At 33.0% G+C, this 18,659-nt stretch overlaps 1 protein-coding gene and 1 long non-coding RNA gene across 4 annotated transcripts in view; both read left to right on the forward strand.

The window, feature by feature from the left end:
- The window catches only part of LOC115214197 (heat shock protein beta-1-like), a 47,516-nt gene extending 36,713 nt beyond the window's left edge, over positions 1-10,803 (forward strand). For 2 of the 3 annotated variants that reach the window (XM_036504942.1, XM_029783298.2), the window contains 3 exons: positions 2,699-3,032; positions 4,162-4,489; positions 10,280-10,803. In XM_036504942.1, coding sequence (XP_036360835.1) covers positions 2,790-3,032; positions 4,162-4,428 — 510 coding nt within the window. In that variant the 5' untranslated portion in view covers positions 2,699-2,789 and the 3' untranslated portion in view covers positions 4,429-4,489; positions 10,280-10,803. Of the gene's footprint in view, positions 1-2,698; positions 3,033-4,161; positions 4,490-10,255 lie in introns of all 3 variants that reach the window. The other variant, XM_036504943.1, reaches the window with a different exon arrangement.
- Positions 10,804-12,203: 1,400 nt separating this feature from the next.
- On the forward strand, positions 12,204-17,492 carry LOC118764330. The gene is made up of 2 exons (XR_005000145.1): positions 12,204-15,991; positions 16,235-17,492. It is a non-coding gene; the product is annotated as an uncharacterized LOC118764330 (long non-coding RNA).
- The last annotated feature ends 1,167 nt before the right edge of the window (positions 17,493-18,659 follow it).

Consider the following 18,659-nt stretch of genomic DNA (forward strand, 5'->3'; position numbering starts at 1 on the left):
AGGGAAGGTAGAATATATGAGCTGGAGATGACTGGCTTAAATGTTAAATGGTAATTATCTTTGCACTCAAAACAATTAATGTCCTATAACAGGATACCAACCATTGATCTTTGAGACTGCCAATCTGCCCAATTCCCGAAGATATTGCTTGTTATGATCAATATGATAGGTTATCAGATAAAATTCTAATTTTTACAAAATTATTTTAATCATATCCAGTGTTCCGACGAAGAGCTCCGCTCGAAACGTCATACCTCCCTGCTTCCATTTCCTGAGCGCCTATTAATAATAATACTGTAATTGTTCCATTGTTGTTGTTTTTTTGTTTCCCGTTTGGATTAAAATTATATATATATATATATATATATATATATAATATATATATATATATATATATATATATATATATATATATATATATATATATATATATATAATATTAATTAGAGACAAAACCACTATTTTGTAAAACAAACAAGGAAAGACTTAATCAATACATAAAATTTTAATAAAAAGTAAAAAATAAAAAGTAAAAAATATTATATAATATTTTACTATAAAATTGGATTTAATCCTAAATCTGATTTTTTCCCTGTAAATTTGGATTTATTCCCTAATATTTATTATTTATATATATATATATATATATATAAGTAGGTGAATGAATTATTCTATGTCTCTCTCTCACACACACAAACACACGCACCCATTAACACAAGCACACACCCACACATTTCTATACATGCACCAAACATACTGTCCCCTACCTATTTTTACTTCCTCCTACTATCCATTTTTGATGGCAATGCTTATAATGGATTTTTTTAAAAAAACACTCATTATTGCTTTGGTTACCATATAGGCAATCATTTTTGTTTGTCTTGTTGTTGAGAGAGGCTCCTTTTCTTTCCTGATGAGAAGATTGCATAATGCACCCTTTATTCCTTCGGAATGAAAATATGCTGTCTTCGAAACATGTGTCGAGAGTAAAGGAATATATATATATATATATATATATATATATATATATATATATATATATATATATATAAAAAGAAGTCAAAAATACTTCTGTGTCATAGAATAGTCACAAAATTAATACAAGCTTGATAGGAAAGAATAAGATAAGATAAGCAGGGATAAGATAATATTATTGTTCACTGGAATTCTTTCCTATCAAGCTTGTATTAATTTTGTGACTATTCTATGACACAGAAGTATTTTTGACTTCTTTATATATATATATATATATATATATATATATATATATATATATATATATATATATAAAAAGAAGTCATAGAATAGTCACAAAATTAATACAAGCTTGATAGGAAAGAATTCCAGTGAACAATAATATTATCTTATCCCTGCTAGGTCAGCAAATATAAAGCTGGTTAATTTGATATCGTGATTTTGAATTTAGAGCCAAGCGGTACCTGATTCTCTTCAACCAAACCTGGCAGCCAACGACTACTAAAATTTGCCCCTACGTATATAAGTATATATATACCCCCATGCTTGACTGCTAAATCTACAAGTTCTTTTCATTCTTTCTTTGTTTATTTTCTCTTCTTCTTTTCTGTTGAAGAGCATAGACTCAAAACATAAAAAGACTTTTACATTTTTCTCGAATGTCAAACTAATATACCTGCATGTTGTTCATACACCTGTCTTCATCTTTTGTTTTTCTATAAATTTCAACTATGTATTATACACTCACATGGTCACCCCACTTTTAACCTGCCTTAACTGTCTACTCTTTGGACTTGCATATCTTAACCACTTCCCGAACTTTCTGCATCTCTCCTCATCTACCCCCAAATTTCAGGCCTTGTGCCTTTAGTAGAAAGGATTATAATAATAATAATTATTGTTGTTGTTGTTGTTATTATTGTTGTTGTTGTTGTTATTATTATTATTATTATTATTATTATTATTATTATTATTATTAGTATTATTATTATTATTATTATTATTATTAAGGTGACAAGCTGGTAGAATCGTTAGCATGCCGAACAATATACTTAGTGGCATTTTGTCTGTCTTCACTTTCTGAGTTCAACTAAATACCAGTACTCTACCCAGATTACCACTTGATATATTGACTCTACTTTCATGGATTTCACTGGATTTTTTTTCTTTCATATATATATATATATATATATATATATATATATTTCTTTACTACCCACAAGGGGCTAAACATAGAGGGGACAAACAAGGACAGACAAAGGGATTAAGTTGACTACATCGACCCCAGTGCGTAACTGGTACTTAATATATATATATATATATATATATATATAATATATATATATATATACATATATATATATATATCTATATATATATATATATATATATATATATATATATATATATATTATATATATATATATATATTATATATATATATATATATATATATATAGATATATATATATATATATATATATATATATATATATATATATATATATAAATATATTTATAATCTGAATGGAGGCAATGCAAGTGGAAACTAGAGGAACATAATTAAAAACCACACTGAAAATCAAATATATACATATGTTCTAAATTTATAAAATGGATATAAAAATTAGTAGGAAAGTAGGAAAGTAGGAAAGATTATTATTATTACGGTTGCTGCTGTTGCTTTATATTAGAAATTATTTTTATTTATATATTTTTACAGGACATCTAATGTAGGTAAGGAGCCATAGGTGGCTCCATCCACAACAGATCCAACATTGGGGCAACTTGTCCTACTGCCTAGTCTCAATAACATGTCTGCATCCAACCAAAATGAGCGAGTGGTGACGCCAACCCTTAGTGATGTGCCATTCTTTGACAGCCTGTTTCGAGAAATGAATGTCCAAGTCGATCAGATGCACCGTGACATACAATCAATGCGTACTGCAATGCTTCGAATGAACCCAAGTGATGATTTTGGTGTTGAATCCAGTACACCATTGGATAAATTTCGTGATCCTATTGTTGTTGGCCCAGATGGTGACAAATGTTTTCAGGTAAGAATATAATTATTGCTGCAAATGGTGGTTATGCTGTTACAAATGTTTGTAGATTTTGTAGGTGAGAAAACTCTGTTTTTTACATGTTTGCCTATGTGTCCTTTGATATAGAACATCATCATCACTATGAAGGCGGTGAGCTGGCAGAATCGGTAGCACGCCGGGCGAAATGCGTAGCCGTATTTCGTCTGCTGTTACGTTCTGAGTTCAAATTCCGCCAAGGTCAACTTTGCCTTTCATCTTTTCAGGGTCAATAAATTAAGTACCGGTTACGCACTGGGGTCGATGTAATCGACTTAATCCGTTTGTCTGTCCTTGTTTGTCCCCTCTGTGTTTAGCTCCTTGTGAGTAATAAAGAAACAGATATAGAACATCATCATCACTTACCTGTTATTTGATTGACCACTAATTGCAAAACTCCAATTATTCAGTTCATTAGCTTCTTATTTGCAAGCAATCTATGCCAAGCCATATAAAGGTCTTTTCATCAGCAAACGATCAGAGCAATTTCTGATTCTGAAGAGGCGACCCAGTGTATAGGTTGTGGTCTTAGCAAAATTTTATATGTGAGTTCACCACAAAAGGTCACTAAACTCAAGGGCCTGGCATTTGAAGCCACATTTTAGCACTGTACCATGTGCAAGAAGGATGTAGTGTGGCAAAATTGCTGAACTATCAGACATGAATCAAAATCAATACAAGTGATAGAGAGATAGAAATGAGGGAGAGAGTTGAGAAAACAGAATGAGAGTAGAGAGAAATATAGAAAAGGACAGACAGACAGACAAGCAGGTGGATGGAGTGCTGCAAAATTGCTTAATTATTAATTAAAGGCACATTTATCAATAAAGATTAAAACAAAGCTATATATGTTCATATTTAACATACTTACGTAAACTCAAACTTGGATAAACCTTTTGCTATGGTAACTGTCTCAGAAGAGAAATTCTCCTTATAGATAACCCTTTCTACTAGAGGCACAAGGCCTAAAATTTGTTAGGAGATAGGCCAGTCAATTACACCAACTCCAGTGCTTCCCTGGTACTTATTTCATCAACTTCAAAAGGATGAAAAGCAAAATCGACCTGGCTTGTCTAAACTAGATAACTGTTTGTCATTGTTGCAGGTACAACTTGACGTCAGTCCATTTAAACCTGATGAAATTACCATCAAAACAATTGATAACCAACTGACCATCCACGCAAAACACGACCAGAAAACAGCCAGTTCCAGCATCTATCATGTCTTCTCTCGGCAATACACACTCCCAGATGGCACAAACTCAGATAATCTGAGAGCTACTCTTTCTAATGATGGTGTTCTCAGTATCCAATGTCCATTGGAATCAAATGAGTTAGCTGCCAACTATCCAATTGCCATTCAGAAGGAATAATCACCTGCTCCACTTCCCTTACCAATGCTGTTACTTGCCACAGTGATACTCTAAGCTACAGGTAAGTCTTTTCATCTTTACTTTTCATTACTTGCTGTCAGCTTACCCTCAGAAACAAATGTTATCATTCTTACTTACTTTCATTCCCCTCTATTAATAAGCAATCACCAGCATGAACAAACAAGGGAGCCTCTATGCCAGCATTCATCTGGCTAGAAATAACAACCAAATTTTTATCAAATCAACTTATAAAAGGAAAGACTTGTTGGATAATGTGGTCCAGGATACTCTATACCTGAGGAAAATTAAACACTGGTTCTTGGAAGATGGGACACTTTTGTTCATAGGTGTGCTTGATTAAGACTCATCTTGGATAAACAAACAAAGCAATAATGGCATTGATGATAATAATAATTCTGTCTAGAATAGGCAAAAAACACCTGAAACTTTGGGGAAGGGGCTAAATCAATTACATTGACTTCAGTGCTCAGCTAGTACCTATTTTATTGACTGTGAAAGGATATATTAATGAGTTTATTGTATACAGAGCTCAGGTGCACTACTTGTCAGAAAAGGGTAATAAAGGGGACAGTAAGTGGCAGTAAGTTGAATAAAGGAAGACAGTGAGGATAGCCAAAAATGCATGCACAATACATTGAATAGAACATAAAAAGACAGAAAATGGAATGGTAAAAGAAAATAAATAAGGTAAGGGTGTATAGACATGTTGAGAGAAGTAATTGGTTAGTTGTAGGAATCATGAAATTTTTGAAAGTATAGTATTCTGAGATCATCCACTCACTCTAGCCAATATATCAAGTCATCAAGAATGAAATGTCTGATTTTCTTATGCACCAAGTTCAGCAGTTGTTAACTGTAATATCTTATCCTGACAATTCTTTGTTTTACAACATTGAAGAATTGCATCATCACTTTTTGAAAAGCATTCATGGTGTCTGGTCATATTGTGAGTTTTCTGAACCCATGGATAGGTGAAAAAATTTGTGTTGTTTATGGAATATGAGTTCTGTTATGGAACTAATGCTACCCAGACAGCTTGAAACATCAATGAGGTGTTTGGAGAAGATGTGGCAAATGAGTGCACTGTACATCAATGGTTTGAGAAGTTCCAGTGTAGTGACTTTACTCTTGAAAATCAGCCCCATGGTATACCTGAGACCAAGGTGGATAATGATGAGCTGGAAGCTGTAGTGGAAGCAGATACATCTCAAACAATGTGTGAGTTAGCAGCAAGGTTTGATGTTTCAATTCCAACTGTATTGGACCTTCTGAAACAAATTAGCAAGAAGCTGGACAAGTGAATACGACATGAACTGAACAAGCATCAAATGACACATCGTCTTAAAACTTGCTGTTCTTTGCTGTCACAGCAAAAAAGTGAACCATTTTTGCATTGTATTGTTATGTGTGATGAAAAGTGGATTCTTTTCAACAATAGCAACAGTAGTAAGTGTTCTGCATGTTGCCAAAACACAATCCAAAAAAGAATATTCACCAAAAAAGGCTAATGGTGTCTGCCAAAACACAATCCAAAAAAGGATAATGGTGTCTGTTTGGTGGTCCAGCACTGATGTCATCCACTACATCTTCATGAGACCTGGTAAGTCAATTACAACGAATGTATATATCAACCAACTGAATGAAATAATGAGTGAACTTGCAATTAAACAATCCAGATTGGTCAATAGAAACAGGTCAATTCTCTTGCAAGACAATGTTTGACCATAAGTTGCTCAAAAAACACTACTCAAGTTACAGAAACTGAACTTGGAAGTACTCTGTCATCCATCATATCCACCAGACCATGCACCAACTGATTATCACATTTTCCAGGCATTAGACAACTTTTTACAAAGAAAAAACATCAAATCTGAAGAAGATGCAAAAACAGCCTTTCATGATTTCATCATCTCTTATGTTCCAGAATGTTTCACTGCCAGCATAAATAACCTACCAATAAAACAGCAAAAGTGTGTTGATAATTTAGGTGCATACTTTAACTGCATAGGTTTTTGTTGAGATAAAGTAAAATAAACTTTCAGTTCAAAATCAGTCATTTCATTCTTAATGACCTGATATAAACATCAAGCTGGCAGAATCATTAGCACATTGAGCAGAATGCTCAGCAGCATTTTGTCCATCATTAAGTTCTGAGTTCAAATTCCACTGGGTTGACTTTACCTGTCATCCTTTCAAGGTCGATAAAATAAGTACCAGTTGAGTACTAGGGTCGATGTATTGACTGTCCTCCTACCCCAAATTCCAGACCTTAGCCTATAGTAGAAAGGATTATTTGTTTGTTTAATTATACATACATGGTTGTTGTCGCTGTTGTTGTTGCTGCTGCTGCTGCTGTTGTTGTTTAGCCCAAGGTCGTCTCTGACTGAGCAGAACCCTATGATCAAACATTGAGTGTCTAGGACTAATCTGATGTGTTCTTGCTTTTTAGAAGATGCTTGATATGATTGGCAATCGGCAGAACTGTTAAGGCACAGACATTTTGTGGCATTTGTTCTGACTCTTTGCATCAGGAGTTCAAATCACACAGAGGTCAACTTTGCTTTTCATCTTTCTACAGTTGATGAAAGAAAGTACAATTCTAATACTCAGTCCAATTCCTCTTTTACTCTCCCACTTTCTCTCATTACCCCATCTCTCTCTCTCTCTCTCTTTCTCTCTCAGAATCAACAGCACCACATTGTGAAAAACTCTTGGGGAAACCAGTCACACTATCTCTTTCCATCAAGACACACCCAATTTTACCTCAGTACAATGGGACAGTCACTAAGACTCTGGTATGACTATCACACATGGTGATGGTGATGATGATGATAATGATGACATGTAATTTGAAAGAGATTAAGTTGCTATTTTTTGTAGGTTGTGTGCTCAGATCAAGGCTCCTTCCAACTCATGGATTTTTCTGTTGACTCATCAATTGTTCTCAAAATAGCTGCACTTGCTCTCAATTCCTGTGATGGTGGTGGAAGGGGCATTATTATTATTTAAGTGAGTATTATGAGAAGCCTCTTTTGGTTTTATTGTCCAAAGGTGACAAGATGGCAGAAATAGTACCAGTGTTAAACCCCTTCCCTCTACATTCTCAATTCAATAACACTTTGTAACACGATTTTTGTTCTTGGGTAGCACGATTAAAATTTTGTCACACAGTGTTATCACCGAGGTCAGTTTTGGCTTTCACCCATCTGAGATCCTTATGATAGGTATCAATCATATATTGAGCTTTTCCTCATCATCTATATAAGTTTCTTATGACTTATAACTTTAGGGCAATATAAAACATCTCTTTAAATATGTATGAACGACAGTCTTCTGTTTAATGCTGATAAAAGACAGTGAGGTAGAGGTATAGAGTATAGTGATAAAGGAGGACCAAAATGTTTAAGAATCTTTAAGACATGTTCATATGCACACAGGCATATGTATTTATATGTATTAGGTCATTCCATAAATAATACAATTTTTTAATACTTCTTTTATTTTTCAAAATTAAGATAAAGTTCATTTTTAATCTAAACTATACTCGCCTTCATTTTCCACAATGCTCTTCCATCAATCTGGAAGACTTGCAAGGCCCCTCTTCCAAAATTCACCTGTCTATGATGAAAAATACTCCTCCTGTACTGTTCTGACCTCATCTACAGAATTCATATTTTTTCTGTCCGAATGATTTTGAAGACTATGGGATAAATGATAATCAGATGGGGCAATATCTGATGAATATGGTGGGTGGGGCATTGTTTCCCATTCAAACTGCTCCAGCTTTTGGAATGTCATCTTCGCTGTATGTGGCCGAACATTGTTCTGATGGAAGAACACCTTTTGTCTTGAAACCAGAGACGGTGGTTTTTCTTCTATCACTGACTTAAGCCATTCAAGCTGCTTGCAGTAGATCTCCATTGTTATTATTTGGTTTGGGTGGACTAAACCTTTCATATCCCACCAAAAAGATAACAACACCTTACATGGATGAAGACCTTCTTTAGCCTGGGGTGCTGGTGTTTCTCCTTTCCCTACCCACTGTCTTCAGCACTTGACATTTTTATGGAGATCCCATTTTTTGTCACCAGTCACCAGTCCAAGAAAGATACATTCATGATATGTGACAGCAAAAAAGAGCACACATTCACTCTCTGCATGTAATTAGACTCGGAAATTTTGTAAGAAACCCATTGACCAAATTTGCTGACTTTCCCAATGGCACACAGGAGTCGATGAATGGTTGAATGACCAAATCGAAGCTTCTCTGCAAGTTCCTCAACATTTACGATGGGATTTTGTTCCACCAAGGTTTGCAGAACATCCTCATTAAGCACTAAAGATCTTCCAAATGAGGCTTGTCTTCTAGGCTGTAGTTTCCAGCTTGGAATTTCTGGAACCACCATTAGCACTACATTTATATTCCTTGCACTTTCCATTGCACTGTTGCCTTTATTTAATTTTATTGGCAAGATATGCCAAATATGCTCCTTTGTCACTTCCATTATAGCTTTGAGAAAATAACTGTTAAAATTGAACTGCAAACTTCAAAACTTGCACTAAGAATAAGGAGAAGTTAAAATTACTACTTGTTTTTATAGCAAGTTGATACAGGTAGTTTATCCTGTCTCTCTCCAACTTTTAGTTCATGCGATTGAAAAAAACGACATTATTTATGGGATGACCCAATACATAAGAACTTATGTATTTCTATGCTTTGTTAAAAAACAATGTTCAGTTTTATCATTCTTATTAAAGATATTTTATATCCCCAAGTTTTTTTACAGTTTCTTTGGAACAATAAGTTTTCCTGTTCCATAATCAATATTTTCACAGTCTTATCATCAGGATATGAAATAGGTTTGTCCTCCATGTTCCCTCTTTTATAATAATTGAATTTATGTAGACTATACTACCAAAAATTTTGTCCATTAGACTTCCATGTCAGTAATTATGTTTTCTTTTAAAGACATCAGCTTCATGCAGGCTTTATTGCTCCATTTTTTTTTACCATTATACTTCCCTGTCAGCAGTTACATATTAGTTTTATGTGTGTTTGTTGTTAGTGTGTTTAATTTAGCATTATGTTGTGATAAGAGTACTGTTTACATGATTAAGCTTCTATTTTGCAGGGAACTTTATATAGTATGGATGTATTGTCCATTAATATTTATCTGTCTAGTTTTATTTTATGGTATAGTGTGTTGCACTTCCTCTTTATAGTAAATGCATAGTAAGCCCACAAGAGAGTGTTGTACCAGTATGGCCAATATAAAAGTTGGAGTCATGAAGTTTACAAATTTCTGTTTTATATTCCAGTTTATATTGAGCATCAGTAACTTCGCATATTTACATACCTGTGGTGTGTTATTGATAAGTAGGGTTTTGAATTGTGTGTTTTTGTAGTATATTGTTAGTTCTAGTTTATGGTTTGGTGAAATGTATTTTGTGTTTTGTTTTTATGGTGGGGTTTTTGATGATGCATTTGTCTGTTTGATAGCTGTTGTATAGTTTGTGTATTGAACTGAGTATGCATATGAATGGATGTACAAAGTATGTGTGTGTGTGTGTGTGTAAGAAAAATAGGGAGAGAGAAGTGGGAAAGAAGGACAAACAAACAAAAAAGAGAAAGAGATAGAGAAAGTGAGAGAGAAAGAGACAGAGTGGGAAGGAGAGAAAGAGGAGAGGGAGAGAGAGAAAGGAAGAGAGAGTGAGAGAGATTGGGTAAAAGAATATGCAAGACAGACAGACAAACAGAAAATAATTATTTTGAAACTAGTCACTAAATTATTATTTAACTTTTCACATCTGATTCTATTTTCTTTACTAGTTAAGAGAATAATGGTGTGAAATAAGCAAGGAACTGTTGCTACAGCAGGAATCCATAAAGAAGCCTAAGATGCTGGAATACAAGAGTTTCTTCGTTTCACTGGTTGTTGGAAATTATTATAACATGAAAATTTACACAGAGGACAATAGAATCACGTGATTTTGTTTTCTGTTTTTCTTTATCTTTCTTCAAGTGTAGCCTTATTTAAATATTAATTTTGGAGTCAATAAATAAACACCTTCAATATAACGTAGTGGCAAAAAATAACAAAAGAAGTCGAATATGTATATGAATGTGCATACATAGAAATATATGTGTATATATATACGTTTTTACATACATGCATACATACATACAGCCCCCTAAAGCCCTCACTTTTTTTCTTCCTCCAACCACTTTTTCTCAATCACTCTCTTTATTTTCCGTCTATATTTTGCTTATCATGAAGGGCAAGTGTCTGAAATGTCAAGACTCTCTCCCTTCCTTTAACCTGTTAAACTAATACAACATTTGTTAAGACTTGTACATCCTGTGTTGTCTTCTGTCGTATTCATCGCTTTCATTTTACACACACATATGAACTAGTGGGCAAACAGAAGATAAGGGCACTCGACACATTAAGTAGGTGTTACATTTATTATTGAAAATAGTTTGATCCAGTTCTATATGACGTAAAGTTTTGCAGGCCCCTAACAGAAGTCCATCTCTTTTAGGCTATAAATCTGGTAATCTATAACCTGAAAGATTGGCTTCTATATAATAATAATAATAATGAAATTATTGTATACAGTGCTCAGGTGCACCACAACTTGTCAAAAGTGCGTATAGAGTATATGCAGTAATGTACAAATGTCTGGAAAGCGAACAGTGTATGAGTCAGATACATGCTTGTGTGTGTATGGAGGGGAGAAAATCAGGTGTAGTGTTGGCGAATCTCAGGAAGCATGGAAGTTTTGAAGGATGCAGTGCTCCGACAACTAACAACTGATGCCGGCAGTTTGTTCAATGCTTCAGCAACTCTTAGCATGAAAAAATGTTTCCTAAAGTCATGGGAGCCGTTAGAGGCCTGCAAAACTTTAAGTCATATAGAATTGGATCAAACTATTTTAAATAACATAAGTTTTTACAAAGAAAAGCTTATTGACTGTAACTTCAAAATTTTGGTTTGATTGCCATCATTGAAATGCCATGAGCCAAAACTTTCAAGCCACTGTCAAACTTTACTTTGTAAAAATTAAAAATATGAACTATACTGAAAACTATTGAGTTCTCCTTGAGTTTAATTTAAATTTTGTTCATGTGTAACTTGACATAAACACAAACACTCACACACATACACACACACATATATATGTATAAATAGAGAGAACAAGAGTACTATACTATGTTTATAAGTAGTTATATGAACGAAGTAAATAGTAACTAATATGCTGGCACATTAATTAAGTTTATTATAGCTAAAATTGACTACACTTTTCATGTTCATTGAAAGTTTTGCATCAACATTTTTCATCATAAAACATGAAGTAATGTAAATGGAGTTAATTTTAGCAAAATACACACACACACACACACATATATATATATACCTACATAAGAATTTTTTTTGTGTAATAAAAAAACAAGGTTGTATAGATATTAGAGCATTTATAGATTGAAGGTCTTACAGCTGTTTCTAGGATATTAATTAATAATATCCCTTCATCAGAGACGGTGTGAGAGGAAAATTAAGTCATATAGCACTTATTCAGCATTACCTGACACCTTTGGGTCTCAATAACACCATTATATATATATACATACATATAATATACATACACATGTATATATATATATATATATACATGTGTATGTATATTAATTTTGATTACCAGAAGTTAGAGCTACTTTAAGCTACTCTTGTAACATTTGTTGATTAGATATAATAAAAAATACCTATAGATATGCATTTAAGTTCTATTCATCTTGTTTGCTCAACAAGCCTATATGTATATATATATATCGATGTTTGTTTTTTTATATCAAGTTATAATAAAAACAATTTAACATTAGACTGAAGGATTACTCAATACTCTTGTAAAAGTGCATATTTATTATAATTTACAAGAATAGTGGAGACAGTAACATCAAAGTTTCAACCTGCTGGCCTTTTTTGGATTGTCTGATCAAAGCTAGAAAGTTGATATTTCAAAGTCACTCTTATCACTATTCTTGTAAATGCATAATTTTATACACACACACATGATGGATATACAGATATTCTCTGTATACACTTAGTGGTACTCAAAAGATTTAAACTTGGGGGTATAGAAATAAATTTAGGGATAAGCAAGTTAGAAGATCAATGTATAGAGTATATTAAATACATGAAATACAAAAATGTGTGTATATGTATAAATATAGAAAGGTCCAACTTACAGGAAAAGTTCCATATAGAGATAGGGATCTCAGTCAGACCTTTTTTATATATATACATATATACATTCTTTGTATTTCATTTATCTAATATACTTTACATATAGATCTGTCTAACTTGCTTATACCTACATTTAATTCTATATATATGATGTATGTATATATCTGTGTATGTATATACACACGCACACACATTTGTATGTATGTATTATGCACAGAAATAGGGCAAAACAAAATTCTGATATAAAAGATGATTATGATGATGACAATAATAAAATAATGCATAGAGTTTATCTGACTCTAGCCATTTTATTTAAAGTATTGAGCATATTTTTACCCTAAGAAATTCCACACCAATCTTTTTTTTTTTTTTCCCCTTTTCACAAGTTCATGAAATTGGCATTTCTTTCTTATATAATGTTTTGTCCTTTTGTTCCATATTTTCCCCTTTGACTAAAATTGGTAAATCAATTAATAGTCAAAAACAGAGCAGATGACTACGTACCTCCTCACAAGTATTTTAGTCCCATTGCTCTACTAAGTTATGAAGTCTCGTCAGAGTCAACTTTGCCTTTCATCCCAATGTGACCAATAAAATAAATACCTGTAAAATACTGGTGTCTATACACTTGATTATATATATATATATATATATATATATATACTCTCCTCTATAAAACTGGCCTTGTACCTAAGAAAGAAATCAATATTTTTCTCTCACTAAATCTTTGAAATAAATCACCTGTTTTTTTTCCCCTAACTTTGTAATCGATGTAAATACAGTTTTTCTTTTTTGTTGTTATTTTTATACCTAAATCTATTGTAGTTGAATTCTATCACTATTGTTACATTACCTGTAGCATATTTTGATAAAAATGTAAATACTTTCTTTTATCCATGATAAAGTACTCAAAGCATTTTCTTTTTTTTTAATATATAAATATATATATATATATATATGAGGGGAAGTTAAAAATTATCCACATTTTCACCATATCTTTATTATTGTGTCACAAGGCCTCCTGCACATATGTGCTTATACTTGGTACTACTGTGGTCACATGATTGAAATTTGAGCCTAATCGCATCATTTTTCTTTCTGGCTTTACAGTGTAGGCATGGCTGCTCCACTAGGAATGTGCACCAATGCAGAACAAAGAGCAGTGATCCGATTTCTCTGGTCGGAAGATGTGACAGGTGCTGGAATTCATAGGAGGCTTTTAGCACAATACTGGGACAGTGCACTACTGAGTAGAAATCTGTGTGGGAGTGGACTGAAACCTGACACACAAAGAGGTAGCAGGACGCCCATCAACCTCCACCACTGACGAGAAGATTCAGCTAGCTTGAACAGGTTCCCCATTACCATCTCTCGGATCACTCCTCTTTGTTCTTCTTTGGTGCACATTGCTAGTGGAATGGCCATGCTTACACTGTAAAGCCAGAAAGGAAAATGGCACAATCAGGCTCAAACTTCGATCTAATGACCACAATAGTACCAACTATAAGCATGCACAAAAGGCAGTGTGACAATAATTAAGATATGTTATGGCAAAAGTGCGGATAATTTTTGACTTACCCTCATATATAGGTATTGTTACCATTTTAATCCCCATCTCTGTTTAGTTGGTTGCACACCCAAATGTATGGTATCTTAACACTATACAACAAAATTATTCATTTGTTAAATGATATATAAACGTTTTCAGCAAAATTGATGTAATATACTGTAGATCAAACAAAATAATTAATTCTGTATAATAATATATGTAATTAAATTAAATATTTTGAAAACTAACCTAGAATCAAAGAAAAAGAATAAACACATGCTTTTATTTTAAAATTAAGTGTGGATGCAAATACAAATGGCACACACCACAGAATATTAAAATTGGATGTTAATTTTTTTTTTTTTTAGAATTCTATGTCACATACATTGTTTGTATTTGCATCCATGGGTTCATTTAAAATATATAATTTTATGGTTAAAACTCCTATGAATATCATCTGATAACTAATTTATGTTTTCAGACAATTTGAGTTTCCTGAATATAGAATGCAGTCAAGTTTATAAACTATTTAATTAGAATATTTACAAACTATATAAATATACAGGATTAATCATCCATCTAATGATGTAGATTTGCCAAAAAAAGTTTAGTAAACAATTTATTTGATTACCACAGAATAAATGAGAAATCTATTTCTATTATACACTGATATAGTTGGACACTTGTTCTCACTACGTGTCAGCTGTTGTGCTCTGTAGCTCTCCTCTGGTGCCTGTCATACTGAGTAATCCTTTATAAATCCATGAGGAAGGATTGTTCTAATTTTGTTGTCCATACCAGGATGTACTCCATTTCTCTTGCTTGTACCATTGCTTACTCTTCTACTTGAACCAGGGTATATACCGAATGACTAACCCAGGAACTAAGCACATACCCATTAGCTGAATCACCCCACTTAACATTTATATTTACTTTCCCATTGTTCTGTAAGGTAATTAGATAATGGCAATTAGGAGCTTTAAAACCTAACTTTTTATTAAGTCAATAGGTTTAATGCTTTTTTTTCTTCTTTTATTAATAACTCTCATACGGTGTTCATCTCTACACTAACCTTATTCAAGTGGTTATGTGGTTATCAAGAATATGCATTAATTCTCTTAGTTTGCTTATTTTCAGTGTTGTTTTCTATTATTTTTTTGATTTGATTCCACAAGGGTGATCTTACATTGGAGGCATTTTGGAAAATTTCAGAAGTGCTGTGGAAGAAACACCGACGGGATAGTATTGAAAGTAGGTTTAATCTTGTGGGATATCTCTTTCAAACAAAACCTCCACCAGGAGAGATCATGATTCAGAGACCAAGAATTCTGTGTGTTCCATCTCATGCAGCTGTGGTAATGAATGGAAACATGAAACCAAATGCCTCCTAAAAGTAAGGCTAGAAGAATATCATAAACCTGTAACCTGTAGGGTGACAGAAAAATTGGATATGGATAATCATTTATTGGGTTAAAAAGGAGGTCAGAAATCCTTGTGGAAGTAAGTCAGGATAATAGGAACTGAGATTTGAAAATAGGATGACTAAAAGAAACAGTGCATATACAAAGCCTAGATAACCTCTTCAGTAGGCCTAGCATAGAGATGAATGCTCTATAGAAGTTTCTAATTAAGAAGAAAGAAATCTATGACCATAAAGGAAAGTGAAACTTAAAGCTCTTAATATCTATAAACTAACTAAGGTGGTGAACTGGTAGAATTGTTAGTATGCCAGGCAAAATGCTTAGTGGTATTTCACCAGGCAGTGAGCTGGCAGAATCATTAGCATGCCGGGCGAAATGCCTAACCATATTTCGTCTGCTGTTACGTTCTGAGTTCAAATTCCGCCAAGGTCGACTTTGCCTTTCATCTTTTCAGGGTCGATAAATTAAGTACCAGTTACGCACTGGGATCGATGTAATCGACTTAATCCGTGTGTCTGTCCTTGTTTGTCCACTCTGTGTTTAGCCCCTTGTGGGTAGTAAAGAAATAGGTATTTCACCTGTCTCTATGATCTGAGTTCAAATTCCACCAAGGTTGACTTTGCCTTTCATTATTTAGGAGTCGATGAAATAATTACCATTTGATCAGTGTGGGCGATGTAATCAACTTAGCCCCTCCACTGGAATTGCTTGCTTTGTGCCAAAATTTGAAATCAATATCTATAATCTCAGGACAGTTTGATATTGAATATAAAGAATGACTAAATGCCAAATGATAAATGAAGTGATTAGCATGAGTTTAATCCGGTCAAGCCATATTTACTCAGGTTCATTTAGACCAGGTAAGTGATATCATAAATACAAGAATAAATGATAGGAAAATGTCTTTGGTATTAATAAGGGAATGAAAACAACCTTCCCTTGAGGATTTAATTAATGGTTCAGACAGAAATTCCAAAAATGTTACCAATGCAAGACAGCTGAAAAGGCCTAGAGAGTGTAGGGGTCATAGTGTTGTGACTAATATGAGAACACTAGTTTGAATATATTAATAAATAATAATGATAATTCTTCATCTCAGGAATTCAGATGAAATTTATTTCTGTATATGACTGCATATTTGGTCTTTATTGCTTCAAAATCATGTTTGGGATGGTGGGGTTAATCGTAAAGTAGATCTAGAACAAGACTAAATATATGTTTTTATACATAGTAATTTTACCAAACACACAGTGTCTTTGTTTATTTTTGAGTTTTAATCTCACCCATTCCCTAAAAAAATATCATTTTATATGTTTTAGTATACTAATATTAATATTATATGATATATACATATATATATCTCATTGGTGAGTGCCAAAATACAGGGGTAAGTTCTCAGCAAACCAACCTTACAATTTGATTTTCATTTTACAGCTAAAACTTTTTCTTCTTTACTTACATCACTGGTACCCATAATAAAAATACAATTGCAGAACCACAGTCAGCCAGTTCTCACATAAACAGAATGTAGTTTTACAGGCGAAACTGCTTTACTTCATTAACATTATGGATATTTTAGGAAGGGACACAAAAGTCTAACTCTCTCTCTCTGATAACAAATCTTAGAAACAAATATTATATAATTAGTAATTGTTTGCTTTTTATTCTAATTAGTTTTATCTATAATAAATTAAACGTTTCCAACGTCAACTATGACTTTCTCACTCAGAACAATAAAATAACAATTTTATACTGAAAGTGAATCTAAATTACTTTGCCCCCCCCCCACCTCCTCATCATCACCCTATACTCACAAAACCTGGCCAATATTACTTGTAGGAAGGGCGATAACTGTGCAGAAAATGATTTAGAATATTTAGTTTCAAGGCGGCGAGCTGGCAGAACCGTTCGCACACCGGGCGAAATGTGTGGCCGTATTTCGTCTGCCGTTACGCTGTGAGTTCAAATTCCGCCGAGGTCGACTTTGCCTTTCATCCTTATGGGGTCGATTAAATAAAGTACCAGTTGTGCACTGGGGTCAATATAATCGACTTAATCCGTTTGTCTGACCTTGTTTGTCCCCTCTATGTTTAGCCCCTTGTGGGTAATACAGAAACAAATATTTAGTTTCATTCCTTTCTTTTTCGTTTAAAAAGAGAGTTGAGTTGGCTTTTCATTCATTCATTCATTTATTCATTCATTCATTAATTCATTTCAGATCAAAATAACTAAATACACCATAATTAATTTGATCAAAATCTAAATTTTCCATAACAAAAATTTCTCTTTATTTATTTCTTCTTGTGAAAAATCCAATTTTACCTTTGGATATCTATCTTTGAAACACTGCAATTATAAGAAGAAAACAATTATTAGAAGCATTATAATGATAATTGAATGAACTATGAGAATACAATTAATATTTACAAAATTGTGAAAGAACAAAGTCAAGAATCTGTTCATTGTAAATTATTTCACAAGAAATATGGAAAAAAAACTGATGGACATTGTAAAAAGATAAACAAAACCACATACACAAATAACAACAACAACAACAACAACAACAACAATAATAATAATAATAATAAACTGCAGCTATTAAAGCATGCATTTATGAAGTATTCTAAATTCTTTGGCAAATTTTTCTATTTGAAAATAATAAATGTATCAAGAAAGAACAAAGACTTTTCCAGAGCCATATGCTCATAAGGCCAGGTTTCCTAGATTCTATGGTGTGTATATTCTCCTCCAGTCAGTCCATTGCAGGATTACTCACAAGAGCACAACAAATCACCTGGTCCAGGAATTGAAACCACAATTTTATGATACCTTAACCACTGTGCAACACACCTCCATATAATAATAATAATAATAATAATAATAATAATAATAATAACAACAACAACAAATGACTTAGTTCTAAACTGCAGCCATTAACCCTTTCGATACTGTATTTCGATACTGTATTTATTTTGATACTGTATTTATTTTGAG

This window comes from Octopus sinensis, linkage group LG7, assembly GCF_006345805.1.
Source record: "Octopus sinensis linkage group LG7, ASM634580v1, whole genome shotgun sequence".
Classification (NCBI taxonomy): domain Eukaryota; kingdom Metazoa; phylum Mollusca; class Cephalopoda; order Octopoda; family Octopodidae; genus Octopus; species Octopus sinensis.